At 46.0% G+C, this 24642-nt stretch overlaps 2 protein-coding genes across 2 annotated transcripts; both read left to right on the forward strand.

Moving 5' to 3' along the window:
* The first annotated feature begins 1438 nt into the window (after positions 1–1438).
* Positions 1439–11468, forward strand: MYG1 (MYG1 exonuclease). The gene is made up of 7 exons (XM_055003168.1): positions 1439–1594; positions 3132–3244; positions 4276–4435; positions 5394–5543; positions 7549–7671; positions 9615–9796; positions 11207–11468. The coding sequence occupies exons 1-7, from the start codon at positions 1439–1441 to the stop codon at positions 11391–11393; spliced, it is 1071 nt and encodes a 356-aa protein (XP_054859143.1). The 3' UTR covers positions 11394–11468.
* Positions 11469–17070: 5602 nt separating this feature from the next.
* On the forward strand, positions 17071–17853 carry LOC129346585 (leucine-rich repeat-containing protein 3-like). The gene has a single exon (XM_055003924.1). It carries the CDS (start codon positions 17098–17100, stop codon positions 17851–17853), a length of 756 nt encoding a protein of 251 aa, XP_054859899.1. The 5' UTR covers positions 17071–17097.
* Positions 17854–24642: the final 6789 nt, after the last annotated feature.

The raw sequence follows: 24642 nt of genomic DNA on the forward strand, positions 1-24642 counted from the left end.
TCCCCTGCAGAAAATATCTGCTCTGAAGGGTGAACTCTATGGCATTATACCCCACTGAGGCCCCTCTCCAAACCCTACCCTCTCTAGGCTCCACCCCACAAATCTCCAGGAATTTCCCAGCCTGGATCTGGCAAACCTATTACATCTGTTCAAAGGGTTAGTGAACTCACTGGTTTACACTTTGACCCTCCATTCATCAAATAGAAAAGAGTCCAGTAGCACCTTTGAGACTAACCAACTTTACTGTAGCATAAGCTTTTGAGAATCACGGTTCTATGGTTGTTGTCGGTTTTCCGGGCTGTATCACCGTGGTCTTGGCATTGTAGTTCCTGACGTTTCGCCAGCAGCTGTGGCTGGCATCTTCAGAGGTGTAGCACCAAAAGACAGAGATCTCTCAGTGTCACTGTCTTTTGGTGCTACACCTCTGAAGATGCCAGCCACAGCTGCTGGCGAAACGTCAGGAACTACAATGCCAAGACCACGGCAATACAGCCCGGAAAACCCACAACAACCATCGTTCTCCGGCCGTGAAAGCCTTCGACAATACAATCACAGTTCTCTTCGTCAGATGAGTCTTCGTTGTTAGTCTTAAAGGTGCTACTGGACTCTTTTCTATTTTGCTACTACAGACTAACACAGCTAACTTCTTCATCAAATGTTATTTAGGAGAGGCGGTCCTATGAGCTACTTTGACATTAGTCCTTCAAGTGGTTCCACAATTTCACCAATCACAGGACATTGTCCCTCCAGTGTTTTTTCATCCAATGTATGGAAAATGTGTCAATGTATGCACAATGACTGAGCTAGCATTTCATACTCTGAACTCAGAGCTTTTTTATTTTACTTGATCAGAACCGACCCTATTCTTCTGTTTCTCTGTCCTGAAACTGGGTAGGGAAAGTGGACTGAGCCCATTCTCAGACTCTATCCAACAAAGTAATGTTGCCAGCCTCCAGGTGGCAGCTGGAGATCTGGGATTACAACTGATCTCCAGCCAACACAGACCAGTCCCCCTGGAGAAAATGGCTGCTTTGGAGGGTGGAGTCTATGGCATTATACTCCCTTCCCCAAACCCCACCCTCTCCAGGCTCCAGCCCCCCAAATCTCCAGGAATTTCCCAACCTGGAGCTGGCAACCCTACAACAAAGCAGTTCTTCAAAATTAGAAAACCTGAGTGAGTTTTACTAAAGGGCTCTATATAAAACTTATTCTTCTGATAACCGTCATCTACTTTTGGGGGAGTTTAAAATAAAAAACAACAACACCTTTTTGCTCCGGGAAAGGAAATTTTTATTCAGGTGCAGATTCCAGAAAATCTACCCACGCTGGGTCATGGGGAACTTTGTTCTGCGCTTGGGCTCGCAGGAATACGGTAAAGGCGCTCGCCCGGGCTGGGGACTGAAGGGCGGCGCTGGGGCCGGCCTCTCTCGCCGTGCGCATGCTCCGATTGTGCTTGGCGCTGCCACGCTTGGCCCGGGGTCTCATGCCTGGCCCGAAGCGCCCGCGCCCGCCCCGCATTGGCACCCACGGGGGCACCTTCCACTGCGACGAGGCGCTCGCTTGCTTCCTCCTGCGCCTGCTTCCTTCTTATCAGGTAGGCAATCCGGATCAAGAGCCATCCCGAGAGCTTAATCCGGATTTGGTCCTGCATCCCTTTCCCCTCTGCCCTTCAGTTGCATACGCCCCTGTTCTGGGATCCCTCCACCCCTTCCTGGAAAGAGGCATTTTGCCAAGTGCTCCACCTGCGCTCGTTGCAGTTTATTTCCATGCACGCCCCCAGATTGCATTGCATAGTAAAGAGTCCAGCAGCGCCTTTAAGACTAACTACCTTTATTGTAGCATAAGCTTTCGAGAACCATAGCTCTCTTCATCAGATGCAAGATAGTAAAGAGTCCAGTAGCACCTTTAAAACTGACTTTATTGTAACATAAGCTGTCGAGAACCACAGCTCTCTTCGCCAAAACCGAATTGTTCAAAAAGGCTTTTTTACTCAGGAACCAGAGAACTCACCACTATGTTGTATTGGATTCTTGCTAATGCTATGTCTTTGTAATCTTGAGTTTATTTACCCTATGGCACTGTTTATGGAAATATCCTTGAAATTGACTATACTGGTCTCACACTGTGTAATCTGCCTTGAGTCTCAGTGAGAAAGGCGAACTATAAATGACGTACATACATACATAAACCAAAACCAAACGTGTTTTGACCAGGAGGCCTTCCTCAGGGGTTTGAATTTGTACAATACACACCATATAACAAATTTGATAAAATCACAACATATCTGACTCAAGCATTAAGAACTAAAACAGAAAAAGGAGAGGAGAAGCCAATGGTTGGATTAATTCTTGTTTGAGTGTTTTATAGAATTCCCAAAATATTAACTTGATATATTTGTATTACACAAACAAAATATAAGAACTTATTCATAGAATGTCCTAATAAGGAAGGACTGTTGCTACTATTACGTAGCTTGTGTGATGCCTTAAAAAACGCTTCTCAGAGCCAAACTACAAGTGACGTACAGCTTGGCTCTCCATTACAGCTGCAAGACCAGGATGCCTACATTTCCCATCAAAACTTGAGGGAAGCCGACTAGTGTCCAACCTGTGTAAGACGTCACTTTTAGTTTGGCTCTGAGTCTCTCTTTATCTGGGCAAACAGCACCCATTGCACGGAAGTATACTCATTCCATCTCTCCTGGTAATGCACAGAAGGCAAGTATCCGTCCGTCATCCGTCCGTTTAGTTGGCAGAAAACTCTTGTTTCTGACTTTTTTGCTAACCAGAATTGTTATGCTTTTTATTTAAAAGCCAAATTTTTGCTCTGCTTTTTATATGCCCGCTTCTGCTCCTAGCAAGGTAGAGGCGTAAAAAGTCCCTAATCAAATAATTGGTTACACCCAGTCACCTACCTTGGTTTCCGAGATGTCAGCTGATGGCGGACACAGATGGGTGCTTTTGAAGTTATCGTCACAGTCTCAAGAGCCAAAAGCTTGTTTGGGAAGTTCCTTTGGGAAGGCTGACCCATCTAAAAAGGGTTGTGAGACCACAGTGACCCAAAGCCACAAGGTAGAAGCCTGGAGTGGCATCAAGATGGATTTGTTTCACCGTTTGTTGTGTGACCCGCAGGATGCAGAGATTGTCCGGACACGGGATCCAAAGCTACTCTCAGAGTGTGATGTGGTGGTGGACGTTGGAGGCGAATATGACCCCCAGAAGCATCGTTACGACCATCACCAGAGGTACCGCTCTGCATGTTCAGTTGGATCTCTCAGTACAGGGAAGGCCGTTCTGGCTCCCCGTCCCGTGAGTTGTTCCCCCCACACCCGCACCCTTCTTGAAACAGACTAGGGACAGTTTCTGGGGAGCAGTCAACAAGCCTTGGGTCAGGTCCTGCCAGGTACCTCCCCAAACACTTCACTGCATCACTCAGGTCTATGAGTTAAAGTTGTTTTTTTATTAAAGGATAATAGCAGTATCAAGATGCTATGATAGTAGCATTGGCTTGAATGGCTAAAGGTTGCAAAGCTAGGTTACTTATAGGTTAAAGTCCCCGCCCCCAGTGGGAAAGAAAGTCCATTAGGAGCTTTTGGCACGCAGATCCTGGGAAGAAGGGAGGAGGGGAGGGATGAGCTCTATACAGTCTCTGTGTAGCTTGGTGCAGTCTCTGCATTAACTTCAAGTTCGAGTTCCCAGGCCTGCCAGGAACTAGTAACCGAAACACCCGCAAGATAAGCAATTAGCAACCACTCAGCAAAAGCGGGTTTAACTCTGCATGTTCTCAGAGGTATATTCCCTCTCTAGCAAGAAACACTTAATACATGGCAGATATGCTGGAGGTTTATCTGACACCTTGTTTGCCTTCGCTTCCACTGCATTGGGAGACTGTAAGAGATGCAGTCTTAAAGGGGCAAAAGAAAGGATCTATATCTGGAAAATCTTCAGAAGGTGGCATAAATTATGCTAGTTAATATGCTTAATGGATGCTGTGTTAAGAGATTTGGTTCTAACACCACCCCCTTCCCCTCCCCCGAGTTTTTGATTTGGGTGACAGAGCCGTTATTTAACACTGTTCATGCTTTTTTAAAAAAAATAAAACTTGCACTGCTTATGTGTAGTTTTATCCTCTGTTCTGCTGCTGTTATTGTTTCAGGTTGGTTTACTGGGTGCGTTGATTTGTAAACTGCTTTGGGCACATTTTTGAAAAAAGCGGTATATAAATACGTTTGAGTAAATAAGAATGGCTCCCCCTGACCCCACCTTATTGCTGCAGATCGTTCGGAGAGTCGATGCACAGCCTGAATGTGGATAAACCTTGGGAGACCAAGCTGAGCAGCGCAGGACTGGTGTATTTCCATTTCGGCTCCCAGATTCTGGCCACCCGGTTGGGCCTAAATGAAGAGGATCCTGTCCTGCGTGTACTGTATGACAAGGTACCAGCTGGGAAGGGAAGTAGTGGCCGATCCATCTGGTGATAACGGAAGAAGAAATATAGCCGAACTCTGGCCCCCGTTCCTTCTGAATCACTTCAAAATGAGGGAGAATGCTTATTCGCAAACACCTGCATGTGTCTAGTAACAGAACAATTTGGCAGAGAGTCGGTAATGGAATTGGTGGCTCAGAAACATACCTGTGAACTGTTAAGGATTGTTCCCAGCTTCTTTTTTCCTTTCCACGGCATTTTGTTTTAGAGATAAATGCTCTATAGCATAGTGGCTTTCCTTCTATATTGTAGTGAGTGTAGACTCTGGGCGCTTGGATGGCATCATCCACGCGACAGTCAGTAATGGCAGGACACATTTCCCGGGAAAGGCAGCTTGTCCACTATTATAATCTTCGCCTAGGCACCCACATGGAATTTCTGAGTGCGTTCTAGGTTGCGTTCTCAGTGCATAAGGGCAGGCTCCGACAGAGTTTACCCTGCATGGATTGGATGGGTGCCCTAGAACTCTTTGATGTCGTGCTCAAATTGAACTTGACAGGCAGTAACCTGTTTACCTGAGACTGCTCAGTCAATTCATGAATCAGCAGGGAAGCAAAACAAAGTCTGCTGCATGCGGTTGGTGGCTGCTTCTGAAACCCATAGCCTCCTTAACACTGTGGTTGCTTTGTTGTGGTTTGATCCCATGCTTCTGCATGTGAATACTAGTCCTGTAGATTCTTGGCACTCAACAAGGACAGTGGGGAAGCAGCTTCCACATGGATCGACATGTATGTGATGTGGGCCTGTGTTTTATGTGAAAACAGCTCTCTCAAGTGGCTGCGAGCAGCAAGTGTTGAGACCCAGCTTAATAAGGAGTGCTAAGGTGACTGGCCCCTCCCTTGTAAACTGATTCTCAAGGGCCTCAATCTGAACAGGCCCTTTCCCGTTCTTGTTCTTCCTCCCTCTAGTTGTATGAGAACTTTGTGGAGGAGATTGACGCAATAGACAACGGTATCTCCCAATGGGATGGAGAACCCCGATACGCGATGACCAGCAATGTGAGTGCAAGGGTGGGCTATCTGAACCCCCGATGGAATGACAAAGATCAAGATACTGAGGTAAGAAAGTGAAAGTACATACAGAGGTGAAGTATGAGTATGTGTGTCTAGGGGTGTGTGCTTCGGTTTTTAAACCGAATCAGCCCCGATTCGGAATGGTTTGGTATTGCTGAATTGGCCTCAGCATTGCTGAGCCGATTTGGAAATACCGAAGCAAAGCTTTCCAAAATCTTCAGAGCATTTTGGAAAGCTTTGGGTAGAGTGGCGGCAGCCGCAGCACTTTTCTTACTGTTCGCAAACAGCAAGAAAAGTGATGCTTTGAGCTTCCTGGCTTTTTTTGCCCGACTTACACTCACTAAGCTGCTACCGCTCTACTTGAAGCTTTCTAAAGCAGCTTAAATACCCGAATCTTTTTCCCACTTCGGTAAACTCAAAGCGGGAAAACCGAATCTTTTGGGGGTGCACACCACTATGTGTGTGTATCTTTCCCAGCCATCTTGGAATGAACATCCAACCCATCTGAAGAATTTTTTTTTCCTGTAGCAATTCTGAATCAACTGACCTTTAGACAAAGTTCCCTGGAGGTCTTTAGTCTTAACTTTCACACCCCGATCTGATTATTCTTTTTACCTGAGAGAATCATCAGCAAATGTCTTTTGTAATTTTTCTGAGGCACAGGTAAGGAATCAAGAAATACTCTGAGAGCCAGTTTGGTGTAGTAGTGGACTCTAATCTGGAGAACTGTGTTTGATTCTTGACTCCTCCACTTGAAGCCAGTTGAGTGACCTTGGGTCAATCACAGCTCAGAGCTCTCTCAGCCCCACCCACCTCACAGGGAGATTGTTGTTGTGGGGATGATAATAACATACTTTGTAAACCGTGAGTGGGTGTTAAGTCATCCTGAAGGGCAGTATATAAATCTGTTGTTGTTGTTGTTGTTGTTGTTTGAAGAAACTGGTCTGTTGAGTTAGCTTGCAATCTTTACTAAATGACAAGCTATCCTGAGTTGGTTGTGGAACATCTGAATGAAAGCACTTCTCAAGAAACATGGACAGCCTGCCTGACGGGCAGCTGTCCATTCAACCGCTCTCCAAAGGGATAGCTGTAGTGGGGCCTCTTCTTTCTTCATTAAGCAATTGTGAGTGTAAGTAAAAAGGTAGTGAATATTGGGCACGCCTTGTGTACCGCAGCTTCGGTTGCTGACCTCCCAGTTTCCACCAGGGGATCTTGCATCCAGTCACCAGCTCGAGTGCAGTCACGTTTAAGGGCCTGTTATACAGCAGCTTGGTTTTCTAGCAGCCTAGACGGCTTCTGACGTCCACAGACTGGCGTCTGTTTGCATAAGTCTCGTTGGCGAGAAAGCAGCTTGGTACGTGTCTTTCCCACCTGCCTGGAATGAGTCTCAGCTGATACAGAGCGGAGAGGAAACAAGATAAAAAGCCATTTGCTTATCTTGAGCAGTGCAGATAGAGGTCAATAGCCAGTATTGCTGTCGCCTCGCAGGCTGCAAATAGATGGGTAGCTAAGACATCTGCCCAGGTGGGACAGACTGTGCGAATCAAAGGCCTGCATGATTCCAGGTTTCCTTAATAGCTACCCTGAGCAGCCGTTTAACATTCGCCTTGTGGACTGTGATCTGGATAAATATGTTGCTTGTGCTGTATCTGAGTTTGCCTTGGTAGCTTGTAAGAGTCATTATAATCTTGTCCAGTTGATTGCTTTTCCCTGCCACGGAGACCATTTATTACTGTGGTGTGTACTCAAGTGTATTTCGTTAGTTCGTTTGTTTGTTTGTTAGACTTACAGTCCGCTGTCCCTGCAATGCAGGCTCAGAGCGGATCACAACCTGATTAAAACACAATACAATATACAATAAATAACATACAACTAAAAGCAATTTAAAACTGGAAGCAACATTTGATCTAAAAATTGATTGGCCCACTGATATTACCCTCCTCGAAATACCTTGTCTGATGACATTTAGTTTTAAACCAGTTGTTCAAAAAATAACTGGCTGACTCGAGAGCAATAGGCTTTGGAATTTAATGGCCATTTCTCTTCCCAGGCTGGATTCCAGAAGGCCATGGAGTTGGTGGGCAGTGAATTCCTGGACCGGCTTGATTTCTATCACCATGGCTGGCTGCCGGCACGTGCCCTTGTGGAAGAAGCCATCCGGCAGCGCTTTGAGGTACCGTTGTCCTTCATAAGGGTTGGCAGGATATAAGACCTTCCTCACCCGTTTACAGGGCCATATTATTCATAAGGCTGACTAGGCCGAAGCCTAGGTCAGGGCCGTATTATTCATAAGGCTGACTAGGCTGAAGCCTAGGGGTCCCGCAGGGACTAGGGCCCCATCAATTTTTTTTTTGCTGAGGCACTGTTATCAGCGCCCTCAGGTCCAATGGTTAAAGGCACTTTATACTCTGTGCCATAGCAATACGTGTACATATATATCCATATATATACTCTCATAAGTATATATGAAGCGAATTCTTCAGGAGACCCTCCAAATGGATCTAGGGCTATGTACTGCGGTCTAGTACTTCCCGTACCAGGTTCAGGCTGTCAGCTGTAGTGGGGTGAAAGATTGAAGTACCGGAGGGGGCCCGAAATACCTGACAGCTTAGGGGCTCAGCCATGGGCTAATATGGCCCTGCCCATTTCCCTTAACTCCTCACCCAAGAACCTGCTTCACACAAGCTGATATTCCTTAAACAGAAGCAACTTCAGTGTGTGAGCCCCACTTGTTATTGCTCGTGTGTGGTACATACTCTTCTCTTAGCTGTCCCTTCATACAGGGAGGTGAGGTCAGAAGCAGCTCCAATCCCGTTTTTTTTCTGTGGTGGTCCTGTTGTGGAATGGGTTGTGAAATGTTGTAGAGATATTCCATGTATCTGGTATGCCTGTTTTCGAGATGGATTGTAAAACTTTTATTTTGGAAAGCTGAAGTGGGCGGGTGGTTTTTGTGGTCCTGATGGCTTGGGTCATTTTTGTGTGGGTTTTGATTCATTTGTAAGCATTCTCAATTGGTGTTGTCAGTTTGCTTTTATTGCACGTCATAGAGATATGAAGGCTTGGGAAACATTTGGTTTGGGGTTTTTCCCTCCAATGTTTCTCGGTGTTTCTTACGGGAAATTCTGGGGAGCACTGGGAAAAAAACTTACATGAATTTTTTTTTTCCTTTTGGAATGAGTGAAATGTGCTAAAGTAGCATAGGGTATTGCAGTTTGCAACTCTCTCACTTTAATATTGGGTATATTTGCCATTCTGCTTGTAGAAAATGAAGGCATTTATATTTTAAATCCATAAATATGCCAATCAGTGCAATGTTATATGCTAAGTATAAGTAATGCGCACACTTTAAAACAGCAAAATAGGTTGAGGTTTGATTATGAAAGTTAATACTTCAAAAAAAAGTATTGGGAAAAAAGTATTCCCCTCCCCCAAAACTTCTTAACATTTTACATCTCTAACTTAGAACCATTTTATTGTGGGGAGGGGGGACAGTTTCATAACTGCTATGAAAACTTGAATGAATGTACATTTGCCTCTCTTGCTTTACACCCTCTTAACACTGGAAAAGCCAATCCTGCTAGGAAAAGTAGAAGGCAGTAGGAAAAGAGGAAGACCTAAAACAAGATGGCTGGACTGAATCAAGGAAGCCACGTCCTCCAGTTTGCAGGATCTGAGCAAGTCTGTTAATGATAGGACGTTTTGGAGGTCTTTCATTCATAGGGTCACCATAGGTCGGGAGCAACATGACGGCACATCACACACACCACTGGGAGGATAAAGATAGAGCTTTGCAGACAGAATATGCACCACCACCACCCCCGCCAAGGAGAAGTCTAGTTAGCAATTCTAGCCTTAGATTTCCTAGCAGACACTGCATGGTTTCATGCCCAATCAGCACTGGAAACTCATGAAAAAAAGCTGACCTTCAAGTTTCCGATAATGCAGCTGGATTTTGCACCTGACTCAACACTTTTATGGTCATCAGGGGAATTACAGGAGTGCAACGCTAGCTTTCCCACACACAGCTCTCTCCAGCCTGTATAGTTGATAGCCAGCTATTGCACGACTGTCTAGTTGTGCATTAGCTGATAATGAACTCTGTGCTTCTCTTGGTAGGTCGACCCCAGTGGTGAGATCTTGGTGCTGGCACAAGGTGGTTGTCCATGGAAGGAACATCTTTTCAGCCTAGAGCAAGAGCTGGGCATAAAGCAGCTGCTCAAATTCGTCTTGTACACAGATCTCAATGGCAAGTGGCGGGTGCAGTGTGTCCCTGACAGGCTTCACACTTTCCAGAACCGGTGAGTGGGGGCTTCCAGGTGCCCTTCTTGTGGTATCCTTCTCATGGAGGAGGCGGAGAGATGGTCCTGATATTTTTATATGCTTTGCAGAGATCCCAGATCCTAAGGGTCATTATTCCTCCAGTTATAGACCCGGAGGAGTTAGCCGTGTTAGTCTGTAGTTGCAAAATAGTAAAAAAGTCCAGTAGCACCTTTAAGACTAACCAACTTTATAAGCTTTCAGGAACCACAGCTCTCTTCATCAGATCGTCAGATCCTCCTGTCACGCCACTATCCTGGTATTTATTTAAAAGCAACAGGGAGCCTTGTGGCACACTAAAGCTGTTGCATATTGACAATGCAATCCCAAGTGTTGTTGTACCCTTGTAAACTCACTGATTTCATTGGACTTAGAAGGTATAACTCTGCTGAGGAAAAAATAGCACAAAAATATTGCTATAGCACAATTTAATTTAATTTAATTTATTATATTTATATTCCGCCCTCCCCGCTTTCGCAGGCTCAGGGCGGATAACAAATTCAAACATGTTTAAAAACATTTAAAAACATTAAATAATACATTTAAAAACATTTAAAAACATTAAATATAACAATTCATGCTGCATAGTGGTTCATACATGCCTCTGTGTTTGCATAGGGGTGATGGTTTAACCCCCCCTTCACGGGGGGGGGGGGGCGGGCACTGCCCGGCGTTAGCCATATGCCTGGCGGAATAGCTCTGTCTTACAGGCCCGGCGAAATGCAAGCAAATCTTGCCGGGCCCTTGTCTCGCAAGACAGAGCATTCCACCAGGTCGGGGTCAGGACTCAAAAGGCCCTGGCCCTGGTCGACGCCAGGCGGGCCTCCCTAGGGCCAGGGACACTTAAAAGATGTTTTCCGCCATCTTTTCCGCCATCTTTATAACAATAGCGTTATAACGACAGGTGCAGCACAATATCTCTCTTCTACCACCCTTAATAAAGCAAAGCAGAAATGTCATCCTTTTCTAGAGAGGGAGGTGGTAAGCTTGGCATGCCTGGATGTTTCTGTAACTTTGCTTACCTAGCCCGAGCGGGGGGCTTTGCAAGATCTCTCCCCTTTTGCCAGCTATCTCGCACACCTCTTTATTTAACACTTTGTACCTTGGATAGAGCCTCTTTAAATTTGTCAGAAATAATCTAAAAGTGCACTTCTGGGGAAGCCTGAAATCAGAAGAAATTTTTTTTTGCCATGCACTAAAGGATCGTCCTGAAACAATGTCCCACCTTGTTAAATAAATCCCCTGGCTTCAGTTAGAAAGAAGCAGGGGTTTAGTAGGGACCTAATTCCCTCATTTTCCACTTGACATACCAGCCATAGTATTTTCTTCCACTGTCGTTTTTGGATACCAGGCCGGAGCCGTCTGACTGCTTTCCCCATCTGCCTCAACAGGTTGTCGCTTCTGGAGGAGTGGCGCGGCTTGCGCGATGAGGAGCTCTCCCAACTCAGCGGGATCCCCGATTGCATCTTCGTGCACTCCAGCGGCTTTATCGGTGGAAACCACACCAAGGAAGGCGCACTGGAAATGGCCCGGAAGACATTGGCACAGCGGACTGAAACCGATGCGCACAGCTCCTAAGGAACTGAATACCATATAACTGGACTTGTGGAGGAATTATGTGCTAGGTGGCCATCCTTATAAACATTTTTTTTAAAAAAAAATCTTTTCCTTGTGTGTTTGTGGGGTAGAAGGTGAAGCCCGTAATTCACTGGTATAGCATCTGTTTTGCACACAGAAGGCCCCAGGTTCAACCTCTCAGATCTTCAGTAAAAAGATTAACTAGAAGGTGATATGAAAGACCTCTGCCTGCAACCCTGATGAACTGCCAATTAAAGTAGACAATTACTGACCTTAACTGGCAGGCTTAGTATATGGCAGCTATGTGGATACAGAATGGAGCTCAAAGAACAAGACGCAAAGCTAGCTTAGGACAGCCACAAAGTGTAATTTGGGGTTATAAACCAGCTGGCTTTGCAGGATAGATTTAGATCAAGGGCAAGAGCTTAGAAAGGGTTAAGGAAAGTCTGTTTCTTAACCCCTGGAAGCCCCATCAGCTACCTATAGTTGCGCCCATAGTGACTCTGTGGTGTTGCGCGAGGGGGGTCAGTCTGCCTCAAGGAACTGAATTACCACTTCACAAATGAACTGAATTATCATTCTACCCTGGAAATGAAACCAGCTTTGAAGAAGGGTGAGATTCTGAAGCATTTCATAGTTCTGTAGAAAATAAAATTTTGGCAGAGGTGGCCTTTCTTCCTTCAAGCAGCGCTTAAGTCTTAAGAGCCACCCTGTCTATACCTATAAAAGGGAAGCCGTGTTTCCAACAACCTACCTCTATTCCAGAGTGCAGGCGCACTCACACGCCTCTAGCAGCGATAAGAGGGGAGAGCTCGGCAACGGCTTGCTGAAGAGGCCAGCACAGGAGTACACCAGGCTGCCTGCCTCTCCCCTCCTGCCAGAGCTCCCCGCCCCTCAACCCGCCTGATTCGGCCCCCAATGGGGCCGAATTGGGCGGCTGCCAAGTGCAGGAGCATGCCAGGCCGCCTGCCTCCCATTGGGGCCGAATCAGGTGGCTGGGGTGGCAGAGAGAGCTGCCGGAGTGGGGGGGAGGTGGCCTGGCACACTTCTGCGCCTATCAGCCACTCAAGTCAGCCCTGTATGCACACACACATGCCCTGGAAACCAATATTTACCTCCTAAGGAATATTGATAAAATGTGCTCATTTGCAAAAATCATCTTTCTGTCCTATAAAGCACCTTTGTAAAAGATGGGGCTTCAGAGGTAAATTAGAGGGGAGAGCAGTACTTTTCCCCAGCATTAAGGAATCAGATTTGAAATCGGGCCTATTACATAAAATAGATTAAATGTTTTATGGTACAGTTAAGTAATCTTTACAAACTGGCCTCTAAGTTCATCAGTATTGCTTACTAGGTAAATACCGGGTGGTGAAGGGATGTATTAGGGTCTAAACACTAACAATTAAGGTTTTATTAAAAATGTTTAGTAGCCTTAATTTTCTAAGATAAGTTATTCAGCAATTCTGCATGAGCTCCGGTACGATGAGCATCTTGTATCTGAATTTTCTCTGAACAAAATTTTCTCAGAGTGTTGCGAATTTATGAAAAGGACATTGCTGAGGGAATCGTAACACAGGAGAATAAAGTCATCAAATGAACTTTATTGCTTTAACCTGAAGGTGGCAGGTTCCAGTTTTGAACATCCTTTCATATTTAAAAAAAAATCTCTACCAAAGGAAAACTAGCACAACAGATCCGAAGGAGTTCGCCGTGTTAGTCTGTAGCTACAAAATAGTAAAGAGTCCAGTAGCACCTTTAAGACTAACCAACTTTATGGTAGCTTAAGCTTTCAAGAACCACAGCTCTCTTCATCAGATCTGACAAAGAGAGCTGTGGTTCTCGAAAGCTTATGCTACAATAAAGTTGGTTAGTCTTAAAGGTGCTACTGGACTCTACTATCTTGCATCTGACAAAGAGAGCTGTGGTTCTCGAAAGCTTATGCTACAATAAAGTTGGTTAGTCTTAAAGGTGCTACTGGACTCGCATCTGATGAAGAGAGCTGTGGTTCTCGAAAGCTTATGCTACAATAAAGTTGGTTAGTATAACAGAGAAAGATTCGGTTTTTGCTTGCTATGCTGGTTTATCTGTTTCCAGGGTTTTTTTTAAAAAACAGGTTCGCATTCCAAAAAGCAGCCCTCCACTTGCAGCCGGATGTGGTGCAAGGCATCTCTATCCACTTCATTCTCTTGCTTGTGTTAATTTGGCAACTTCAGGACTCTTCAAGAAGTGGAGTTACACAAACAAAAATATGCATCCCTGCTGCTCCTCTGATAGCCCAGCAGGGGCAGGCTCTCTCTCTCTCCCTCTCTCTCTCTCCCTCTCTCTCTCAATTGCCAGCACTAGGCTGGTAAAGGATCCCTTGATCTCAGCTTTTTCACTGCTGGGCAGCAGGCAGAGGAACTGAACCGGAGGGCACCGTCTGAGAGCTCCTTCACTGAGGCTTGCAGCTTCTACACCCATCCAGAAGCCAGGCAGAGGCCCCAGGAGAAGCTGAGATGTCCCTTGGAGCTGCACGGCTTTGCCTGCTTCAGCGAAGACGACCAGCCAGCGTAGCAGAACTCACACAGGTGTGTTTGGAGCAGGGGGTGAGTGAGGATTGAACACAGGTTGCCATCTTTTCTGTCAGCTGTGCTCTTCTGACTTTAGCAGCCGAGCCTGGCATGCAAAAATTCACCCACTTTTCAGCACACACATCTTCAAAATACGTTGTCAGTTCACTGTCCAGCTGCAGTTAGAGTCACGGGAGCATAGTCAGGAGCAAAAGGTGGGAGGTGAGAGACCAGAGCTGTAGGGCTGTCCTAATGGAAGAGCCCCTGTATGTTACTACTTTGGTGCAAAAGCTTCCCCTAATGTATTGCCCCCATTATGTCCTGCCAGGATCCTTGTGCAGCTCTAAGAATGACAGTTCTTATATGCATAGTCCTGGTGCCCAAAAAGATGTCAGTTTCTGAAGAGAGCTTTGACTCTTGAAAGCTGACATTCTTGTTGCTCTGCAAGGTGTCACAGGGCTCGAATCCTGCTGTTCTACTGGCGACCAACACGGTGACCGGTCTCAAGCTTTTGGAAAACGAATCATGGCTTATGAGATCAGGCAGGGAGCCAGATACTTCCTTGGTGGAAGAATTGCCCTGTTCCTCTGTCCCACTTGTGGGTTCAGCTGTAATATTTTTTTAAACAAAGCCCCAGTTTGCACTGCCACAACAAAAAGAAGATTTATAGGAGCAAGCAAATAAAAGAACAAATCGGTTGCAGAATCTAAACACAGATCATTAGCAGAAGCTAGAATTCATCGGGACTAGGGGCCAAGCTACACATGACAAATGACACTTGAATGGCAAGTGTATTTCTCCCTGTTCACTTGCCCTCCACTCAATCCACTTGCCGTTCAAGTGTCATTCATCATGTGTAGCTTGGCCCTAAGATTCCCAGATGAACCTGGGGAGGGGGGGGGGCGATGCCTTGTGCCTTCAACTGCACTTAGATGGCAGAAATTAGCTGATGTCTTTCAAAGTGTGGCATTAAACATTATCACCTGCTAATATTTGCACTTTTGATAAAGACACAGCTTAAAGCAGCCATTGGACGAGGTGGCCTAGCAACCCTAATGGGCACCTGTGAATGTTTTTTTTAAAAAAATGAAGTTCAACAAGCATAGGCAACTTGTGGAGGTTTAATTGACCAAAAGTTAATCTGACCCATCTTATCTGGCCTGTCCCCTGGTGACTCTTTCCTTGCAGAAGTAACCAAACAAATGTGACCCTCTAGTTCCAAGCACTCTTCGTCGCTGAATCTTAAACTACGTTCCTGGCATTTGGGTGTTTCTTAAGAGACTAGAAGTACAGCATGCTAGAGCAGCATTGAAAGCAAAATTAACAATTTTTTCAACACTAGAAGACAATGTAGGGGAAAACCTAGGGCCAAGCTACACATGACGAATGACACTTGAACGGCAAGTGGCTTGAGTGGAGGGCAAGTGAACAGGGAGAAATACACTTGCCGTTCAAGTGTCATTCGTCATGTGTAGCTTGGCCCCTAGTCAAAAAAGAAAGATCAGCCTTCTATAGCTGCAAGAATTCCATATGATTTGGTTGCCCTTTTGGGGACGTCTGAACATCTTAGTTATGTATAAGCTGGGAAGTCACAACTTGGGGGGGGGTGCGGGAATTGTGGTGTATGGTAGGGTGCTTTTTGTTTGGTAGTTTCTCCTATTTCTGTTTAAATGCTGCTTTTGGTTTCTGACAACAGTAAATTTGGAGAATTGTGTTGCCTCACTTTGCCTCACAAGAAGTGGCAGAGTAGTTTTTTTCAAAATGAATCCAGAATATACAAAGGTAGTATGATCCGCCAGGCGTATGGTTGAGGCCACCAGGGTTTCCACCAAATGAGCCTCTCTCCCGGTCTCCTCTATGACTGTAGGGGGTATTGACCATCTACCCCCTATATATGAGCATGGTTAAGCCACACCTCCACCTCCGTCAGATGCTATATGGGTTTTATGTGGTGAGCAGGTGTTTTGTTAGAAAGCTGTGTTAATTTATTGTGATTTTATCTTGTATATTTTATCTTCTGTTGTAACCCGCCCTGAGCCTGCTTGCAAGAAAGAAAGAAAGAAAAAGAAAGAAAGAAAGAAAGAAAATGATAATGATAATGATAATGATAATGATAATGATAATGATAATGATAATGATAATGATAATGATAATGATAATAGAGGCTGCCTCTAGGTTTCTGCATGATTTACTGTTCTGATCATGCTTCTTTACAATCCACCTCAGTAAACACAGAGGAATCTGCCTTGTGTCTGAGGGCCAAGCTACACGTGACGAATGACACTTGAACGGCAGGTGTATTTCTCCCTGTTCACTTGCCCTCCACTCAATCCACTTGCCGTTCAAGTGTCATTCGTCATGTGTAGCTTGGCCCTCAGATCCTGCAAACTGGAGGATTGAGTCCAGCCATCTCATTTCAGGTCTTCCTCTTTTCCCACTGCCTTCCACTTTTCCTAGCATTATTGACTTTTCCAGAGAATCTTGTCTTCTCGTAGCTTTTACTATTATATTATTTTGCTAGCTGCCTCAGGGCCAAGCTACACATGACGAATGACACTGGAACGGCAAGTGTATTCCTCCCTGTTCACTTGCCCTCCACTCAATCCACTTGCCGTTCAAGTGTCATTCGTCACGTGTAGCTTGGCCCTCAGTTAGGTACGATTGAATAATTCGATTGCTTCTAATGCGGAGATCATCATGACCGAATGGCAGAGGTTTAACCAGAAACATGACACAGGCTGAGACAGAAAGCCTAGGCGCCTCTATCAGAAGAGCTGGAAACAATACAAAAATAGAGTTGACAACCAACCAGGAAAATCCATGTTATCTATTCATAGCGGTGGAAGAGATGGGGCAATTTTTGCCGTTTTCCATTCTAGACCCCCGTATCACATCCACTCCTGTTCCCGTGGGTGCTTCGAACCGCAGAGGCAGAGTGGTAGGAAAGTGCCATTCTGCTTGAAGAACCCCCCTGGCAGATTACGGTTTCTACCCCACAGTGCAAATTTATGGAACGTGTCAGAGACCTTGTCTTGCTTTTATCTGTCTCTCCCCTCCCCCTTGCTTTCCAGCCAAGGTTCTTGGCCCATGGATCTGGGCCCCATCCTCTCTTGTGACCTTCTCAACCCTCTGCGAGGAAACAGAGCTATGCAGAGATGCCAGCGTTGCCCCCTTTCTTCGTCTTACTCCTGTGCCTGCATGGTAGCCTCTCGTGCCCACAGGGGTGTGACTGCCCTCCGGGGAGCGGGGTCGTGTGGTGCAACCAGAGACAGCTGATGGCAATCCCTTTTGACATTCCGCCCGACACCCGCGTACTTTACTTGGACTCTAACTGGATCACCCACGTGCCGAACGGTGCCTTCCGCGGCCTGACGCAGCTCCAAGAACTCCACCTTGCCGACAATCTCATTGCAAACATTGCTCCGGGAGCTTTTCGGGGGTTGGGTGGCGGGTTGAGGCTACTGGACCTCTCGGGCAACCAGCTGCAAAGGATGGAGGTGGCTCCCTTTGTCACGTTGGCATGGGCCAGGCTCGAGCTGTATGACAACCCTTGGCACTGCGATTGTTCCTTGCAGGAACTGATGGAGGCTCTTCCCTTGGATGCGGAGACCGTGGACGACATTGTGTGCGCCACGGCTCCGTGGGAGGAGCATATCGGCCAGCACCTGGCCCATTTGCTCCACAGAGGTGTCAACTTCTGTGTCAGCCAGCAAAGGAATACTGACCTGGCTATGCTGCTCACCATGTTTTGTTGGTTCACCGTCGTCATCACTTACGTCATCTATTATGTCCGGCGCAACCAAGCTGAATCCAGGCGCCACCTAGAATATCTCAAATCCCTGCCCGTGCCCAGCAAACAACTGAGCCCTGAGGAGGAGGTAGAAACAGACACACTCAGCACCATCCTCTGAGGCCTGACTGGCCCAGCCATTTTGAGAGGCAACTTAGTCGTTTTGCGATGGATTTCCTCTGAGGGCTGACTGGCCCAGCCATTTTGAGAGGCAACTTAGTCGTTTTGCGATGGATTTCCTCTGAGGGATGACTGGCCCAGCCGTTTTGAGAGGCAACTTAGTCGTTTTGCGATGGATTTCCTCTGAGGGATGACCGGGCAGCTATTTTGAGGTGGGGTTATGCAAAAATAGCAAGGTTCGTGACCTGGTGCCCAACGATTTACACCAAGACTTGGAGAACTTTGAAGAGGAAAAACCTTTATTTTATGAAATGAGGAATAGAGTTTCAACGAGTAAAAACACTGTGAGCTTGCCCAAACATGGCGGGGAGGGTCTTTTTATACCCTTCTTCTTCTTGAGACAAAGGCTCTGTTTTGAGGAAAACCCACCTCCTTTTGTTTCTGTGCCCTAGTGGAACTTTCTCTTCTCCTTATCTCTCTAGCTCAAACTAGTTCTTGTTTACAGCTACTGCCTTTGCTGTCTAAGATTCTCTCTACATGTTACTAAGTACCTAGGGACGCTCAAGTGCAGGACTGTATGTCTAGTCCTCAATTTGTGTGCAGGCTGTTCTTGCTCAATGCATGTGAATGCCAATTTCATGGGAGCTCCCTTTGTGTGACTGCATCTGCAAGTGATTCAGGAGGGCAAAGCACCAATTCTGCTCTGTTTCTGCTGCAAGAACAAGTACTGTAGGCTCCCTTGAATTGCCAAGTTGCATTTCTTTAAGGTGTGAGAGCATGTCAAGATCTGCATTTCAATGAATGGATGTGGGGGAAACTGGGATATTTTTAGCAGTTGAGGAGGAACTGCTATCAAACACATGATGCAGAGCAAATTGAAGTGTGACTGTGCGAGTGAGTGCATGGAAAGTTGGAGGGGGGACATGTGAAATGAGGTTCTCTTGAGCGTCCCTAGGGACTTAGTAATGTATAGAGAGACTGCCTTTTGTTCTTTTACATTATTATACATTGAAGGCCAAGCAACTAAACTGCTTTGTATTTCAAGCTAGCAAAAAAAAAAATGGCTGTGCTTTTGCTCACAATTCCCCCCCTTAGAAACTAAGCTGACTCTTTAAGCGGAGGCGATAGCTTCTTTTGTGATTGCCTTTTTTGTGTTATAGCAAGCTCTGTGCTGGGCATAAGACTGAATTGCCTGAGACTTAATTAAAGTCAGGTAACCCACAGATGGATATGAGCGAGTTGGTGCAAACCAAGAAGAGCATAGAGTCCAGAGATGGAATACATTGTATACAATAACAGATGCAAATTAAAAGAATAAGAGATTCCATGGGTTTCGAACTGTTTTGAAATTGGTTTAAAAGCTTTTTAAAAAACAGTCATAGCTTTTCCTTTTAGAGATATCTGGGAATGAATTTTATGAGCACATCCACTCCGACACAGAACTACAAGTCCCAGCATTCTTTGCGAGGGAACTCATCTCAACATGGCATTAACCCTCACCTCCTATCCATCTTGAGGCAGCATCACTATCCATGTAGTTCTGCTACAGCAATTCACAGCAACTCCCCAACTATTGCCGCGTTATTCCAATCCCCCTGCTATTCCAAATGCCCAAGCAGCAAGTTAAACTCCTAGGCAGGGCCTGGTTCAAGGGTACTAGCCAAATTATACTTTCTCTATCTGCTTGGTATTTTTGCTTTGGGTTTGGGACCAGGTTACTGTAGACCAGCTAGGAGCCAAGTCTGTATCTTATGTTTGGTGTGGTGGTAAAGAGTGTGGGACTCTAATCTGAAGAACCGGGTTTGATTCCCCACTCCTCCACTTGAAGCCAGCTGGGTGACCGTGGGTCAGTCACAGCTTCTAGCTCTCTCAGCCCCACCCACCTCACAGGGTGTTTTGCAGGGCTGGATAGACGGAGGGGCAGGGGGGTAGTCTGCCCCAGGTGCCGCCAAAGAGGGGGCACCGGGTGCAGCTGCCAGCCACCGGGAGCGTGCCAGCGGCAGCGTGGGCAGCTGAGCAGCTGCCCGCACCATTCACCTGCCCCGCAGGACAGAGAGTATGTGGCAAGCCGGCCGCCCCCTCAGCAGGGTAGGCGAGTGGCACAGAGAGCTGAGCAGCCCCCCTCGCCATTTGCCTGCCCTGCAAGACAGGGCGCGTGCACAGCAAGCCGGCCACCCCCTCAATGGGGCAGGCGAATGGCACGGGCGGCCTCCCAGCCGCCCGTACTGCCACCGCTCCGCTGGCAGCATGCTCCACCCCTGCATGATGACATCACATGGGGGGGCCGGACTTGGGTTACCCTGGGCGCCTAGATCCGGCCCTGGTGTTTTGTTGTGGGGATAACAACAACATACTTTGTAAACTACTCTGAGTGGGTGTTAAGTCATCCTGAAGGGCAGTATATAAATCGAATGTTATTATGTCTTTCCCCCCTTGAAAACGTGTTTGATCATGAAGACCAGGGGGAAAACATTGTGTAGTTAGACCCTCGGACACTCTTTAAGGACTGTGATGAAAATGCTTACTCCTTGTGCCGATTTCCCCTTAAAAATCCTTCCAGACCCAAATTCCTTTCCAGCCTTCCCTGTGACCTACCAGCAATTAAAAAGGGGTCTCTCCTGTATGCTAGGGGATGCAGCTAGATAAAAAGACTCCCGCTTTCTTTATATACACATATTTTCCCCAGCCACACAGTGCGTAATCTTGAGCATACCAGATTTCTCCCTGCAGCGAGTCACCTCTTTTGCCAGGGATTTAGCCAGAGATATATACAGTCTGATGCTAGGGGATTAACAGTGAAACAATCATAAATCTCCAACCCTTAATCCTTTTTTTTTTTTTTTTTGGTATGGGCAAGGATTTCTGCCCCATCTGCTCAATTACAGCCATTTCTCTGTAACTGCTGGTGGGGAAAGGGGTAGAAGAGGTCATTGATGCCCTGCTGGGTATGTGTGTGTGTTTGTTGAATTACAGGCACATTCTCCAAGCTCACAGGAAGATAAAGTGGGACGGTGTCTCCGAAAAAGACCGAATCCTACAGAATTATGTCACAAATGGCTTCGTCCGCTACGTCAGGGATGCATGGATGCTCTTCAAAGCTCAGCAGAAAGAGACTTAAAGAGCGGTCCTGGGTTCAGATGTGGAACTGCATGACAGTTTATAGCACCGCTGGGATTTGGTAGAACACATGGCTGTTCTCACAGTTTCAGTGACTTTCCTCAAAGGGGTGATATGCGGAAAAAAGAAAGGAGACTGCAAGTATTTTTCCCCCATGAACATGTGTTAGATTGAATAAATAGCAATAAACGTAGCAGCTATTTCAAAAGCAAGGTGCTATATAGCTTTCTACCCGCTCTGTTCCTTGTCTGGAAGAGCCTCTAGTTAATTTCATCTTTTAATAGCAAAGGCCCTACAGAGAAGCTCTTTTACAGCTTTGGGTCTTTAGCCTTTCTAAACCTCACGCTCATTGCTTGATGACAACATTCTCTGATTTATTTACTTACTTTACTCAGGTAAAAGTAAAGGTGGTCCCCTGTGCAAGCACCGAGTCATTACTGACCCATGGGGGGACGTCACATCGCAACGTTTTCTTGGCAGACTTTTTGTTACGGGGTGGTTTGCCATTACTTTCCCCAGTCATCTACACTTTACCCCCAGGAAACTGGGCACTCATTTTACTGACCTTAGAAGGATGGAGGGTTGAGTCAACCTTGAGCCGGCTATCTGAACCCAGCTTCCGCCGGGATCGAACTCAGGTCATGAGCAGAGCTTGGACTGCAGTACTGCAGCTTACCACTCTGCGCCACGGGGCTCAGCCTTCCAGCCTTCCATGGTCAGTAAAATGAGTACCCAGTTTCCTGGGGGGAAAGTGTAGATGTCCGGGGAAGGCAATGGCAAACCACCCCGTAACAAAAAGTCTGCCAAGAAAACGTCGTGATGCGACGTCCCTCCATGGGTCAGTAATGACTCGGTGCTTGAACAGGGGACTTTACCTTTAACTGTACTTATTTATTATTATTTATTGATGTTATTCATAGTCCACCTTTCTCACTGAGACTCAAGGTGGATCACACAGTGTAAGTCAATACAATCAATAGCAATAAAGAACGCAATAGCGTATACAAGAAGTAGAAGTTTGATACAGAACTGAAACGCATACCCGCATTTCTTAATATCAGTATCAGTGTCTCTGTACCAAACTGTTATTAAGCGGAGACAGCAAAAAAGTTGGTTATTGGCTTCCCGAATCACTAGGTAAGGGTTACCCATTGCCATAGGTGAGTTTACACACAGAATCATTTCAAATCACCCCACGAGAACTAGCATGTTGTGTAATAGATTAGGATCGCTAGAAGACTTAATTTCAAACCTCCACTCTGCCATGGAAGCTTACTGAGTAACCTTGGCCCAGTTACACACGCTTAGCCTAACCTACGTCACAGGGTTGTTGTAAAAATAAAATGGAAGAGCCAAGAACAATGATGTAAACTACTTTGGCTCCTGCTGGAGAGCAAAGTAGCATATAAATATCTCAAATAAATAAGTGGCAAGCTTATGCTCAGGAACAGTCAGCAAAGCTGCGCCCAGAATACCACATGAAATCTTGCATTGCTTCCAGTTTTGTTTTTTAAGTAACCAGTGAACTATCAAAGGCTTTAAATGCTATTTTTTTTAAAAAGGTTCTAAAATTTGCCCTTCAGGAGTCTTTGGAGAGTGGGGAAGTCTAAAATTAAGCAGATATATGAAACTCAATAGCAACGTAAAATATCCCATCTTCCAGACGTGCTTCCAAATGCTCTTTTTAGCCAAAGACAAAGTCTGAGTCTAATTTAGGTCCTCAGATTTCATCAGTTCTGGCTGTTCCCCACTGCTTCCGTCCAAATCATTTTAATAATTGACCTAGCCTTTCAAATCCTTTCACTGGCTCTGTATCAAAAGCACAAGGCCTATGTTACCCGCTGCTGCAAGGCTAAGATTGCCCGCTGCGTGTCTTATCTGAAATTGCCTCCTCCCCACCCTCCTGCCAGCATTGCAGCAGCTTTACAAAAAAACATCTTTATAATTAGTGCTATGGTTATCACATGGGCCTGGAGTGAAGACTATTGTTACGATCGATGCAATCTGGGGCAGGCGGAAAGAAAGAAGGCCAACAACAGGTGCTGCTTTATCCGGCACTGGAGCGCAGCTGATCTTCTCTCTCCTGCGCCAGTTGTCAGGTTCAATATTGCACCCTAAAATAAAATAATAAATTCGGCAACAAGAAAAACATACTCTGTCGAGCCTCGTTCTCACCGTCAGCCTCTCTGTCAGGGGCTCATCTGACTGAATGGGCCTCCGTTCAAAAAAACAAAAAAACCCTGCACATGGAAAGTTAGGAGCAAACCAGGTGAAACACTGGAAGGTCTGGGACAAGAACACCAGTGCCCATTTCCTTCATAAACAGCAGCTGAAGGGGATCCCAATTCAGAGTGAAACTGTGGCACTGGGAATGGGGGGAAGGAAGCTAACTGTAAATGAACTGTTCCTCCCTGGTCCAGATTCAAATTGGATCCTGCTGCAGTGGCTATAGACAAAAGGAAAACAGAACAGAAATCCAGTTAAGGATCTTCCTGGATCTCACCTGCTTTGGTCCCTGTGTGTCAAGATGCCTTCTGGCCTAGCTTTTTCCATAGCAAGCTAGTTGTCTATATGCAGAGAATTTTTTTTCTTGTATGATGCAACGTTCTGTGCAATATGATGTGGTACAGCCCAAACACAAGTTTTCTCCCTTGGTAAGGACTAGGCCAAAAATTAGATTAGAGATGGGCACGAACTGAAATACAAACCAAAATTCGTGACGAACCAGGCCGGTTTGTGGTTTGTGAACCAGCGGTTCGTCAGATCCCATTTCTGAAGAACTGCCACGAACTTTAGGCTGGTTCGTTTTTCAGTTCATCACTGCAGACAGCCTGGCTCCGATCAATCAGTTTCCTAGGCAATGGGGGATGGACTTCCTGCAGACCTTCTGCTGACCTAGAAGTCACCTTCTGCTGACCTGGAAGTGGTGGTTTGCTGGCCTAGAAGTGACATTTTCACGAACCAAAACAAACTGATTTGTGAACCGGGGCAGGTTCGTGTAAGTTCATGGTTCGTGAAACGTGATGAACCACAAACCGCATGGTTCGTTTTTTTTCTGGTTCGTGCCCATCTCTAGGATAGATGCATTTTGAATGAATCTTGTTTCTGCCAGCCTCAGGAAGGCACAGCTATAAAACAAACTTAAAACTCCAGAGCCTACCCATCAAGAACCTCGGTTGTTCCAACCTTGAAACTGGTGCCACAGAATCAAGTCACCCAATCATTTGACCGTTGGGAACTTCAGTCCAGGCTTCCTAGCGACAAGGATGATGTGTTTTCTCTCTCTCCCATCTGCCTGAAAACTAAACGTCCTCAGTTGCTTTTGCCTTTCCCAAGCAAGGAGGATGATCCCACACACATTCATGCGCTGAGTTTCAGAGCGCACACAAGTGCAAATGATCCAATTTTTAGGTTTCAGGCTCAGTGGCACACAGGACAAAATTAAGAGAAGCCGCCTTGTACTAAATCAAACCCTTGATCTATGTGAGGAATGGAACTCAACAGATCCAGAGAGAAAGAACCGATTTCTGAAAGACCAGTGAAAGTTTGTACTTGTGGAGATAGGGGCTGTGCGCTCAGAATAAACCTCCCAGAATCGGATGAAATGGGATCCAGGGCACACAAGTTATTCTAAAATATATTTTTAAAAATCACTCAACTTTTTCGAGGTGCC

Source organism: Eublepharis macularius, chromosome 19, assembly GCF_028583425.1.
Source record: "Eublepharis macularius isolate TG4126 chromosome 19, MPM_Emac_v1.0, whole genome shotgun sequence".
NCBI classification, from domain to species: domain Eukaryota; kingdom Metazoa; phylum Chordata; class Lepidosauria; order Squamata; family Eublepharidae; genus Eublepharis; species Eublepharis macularius.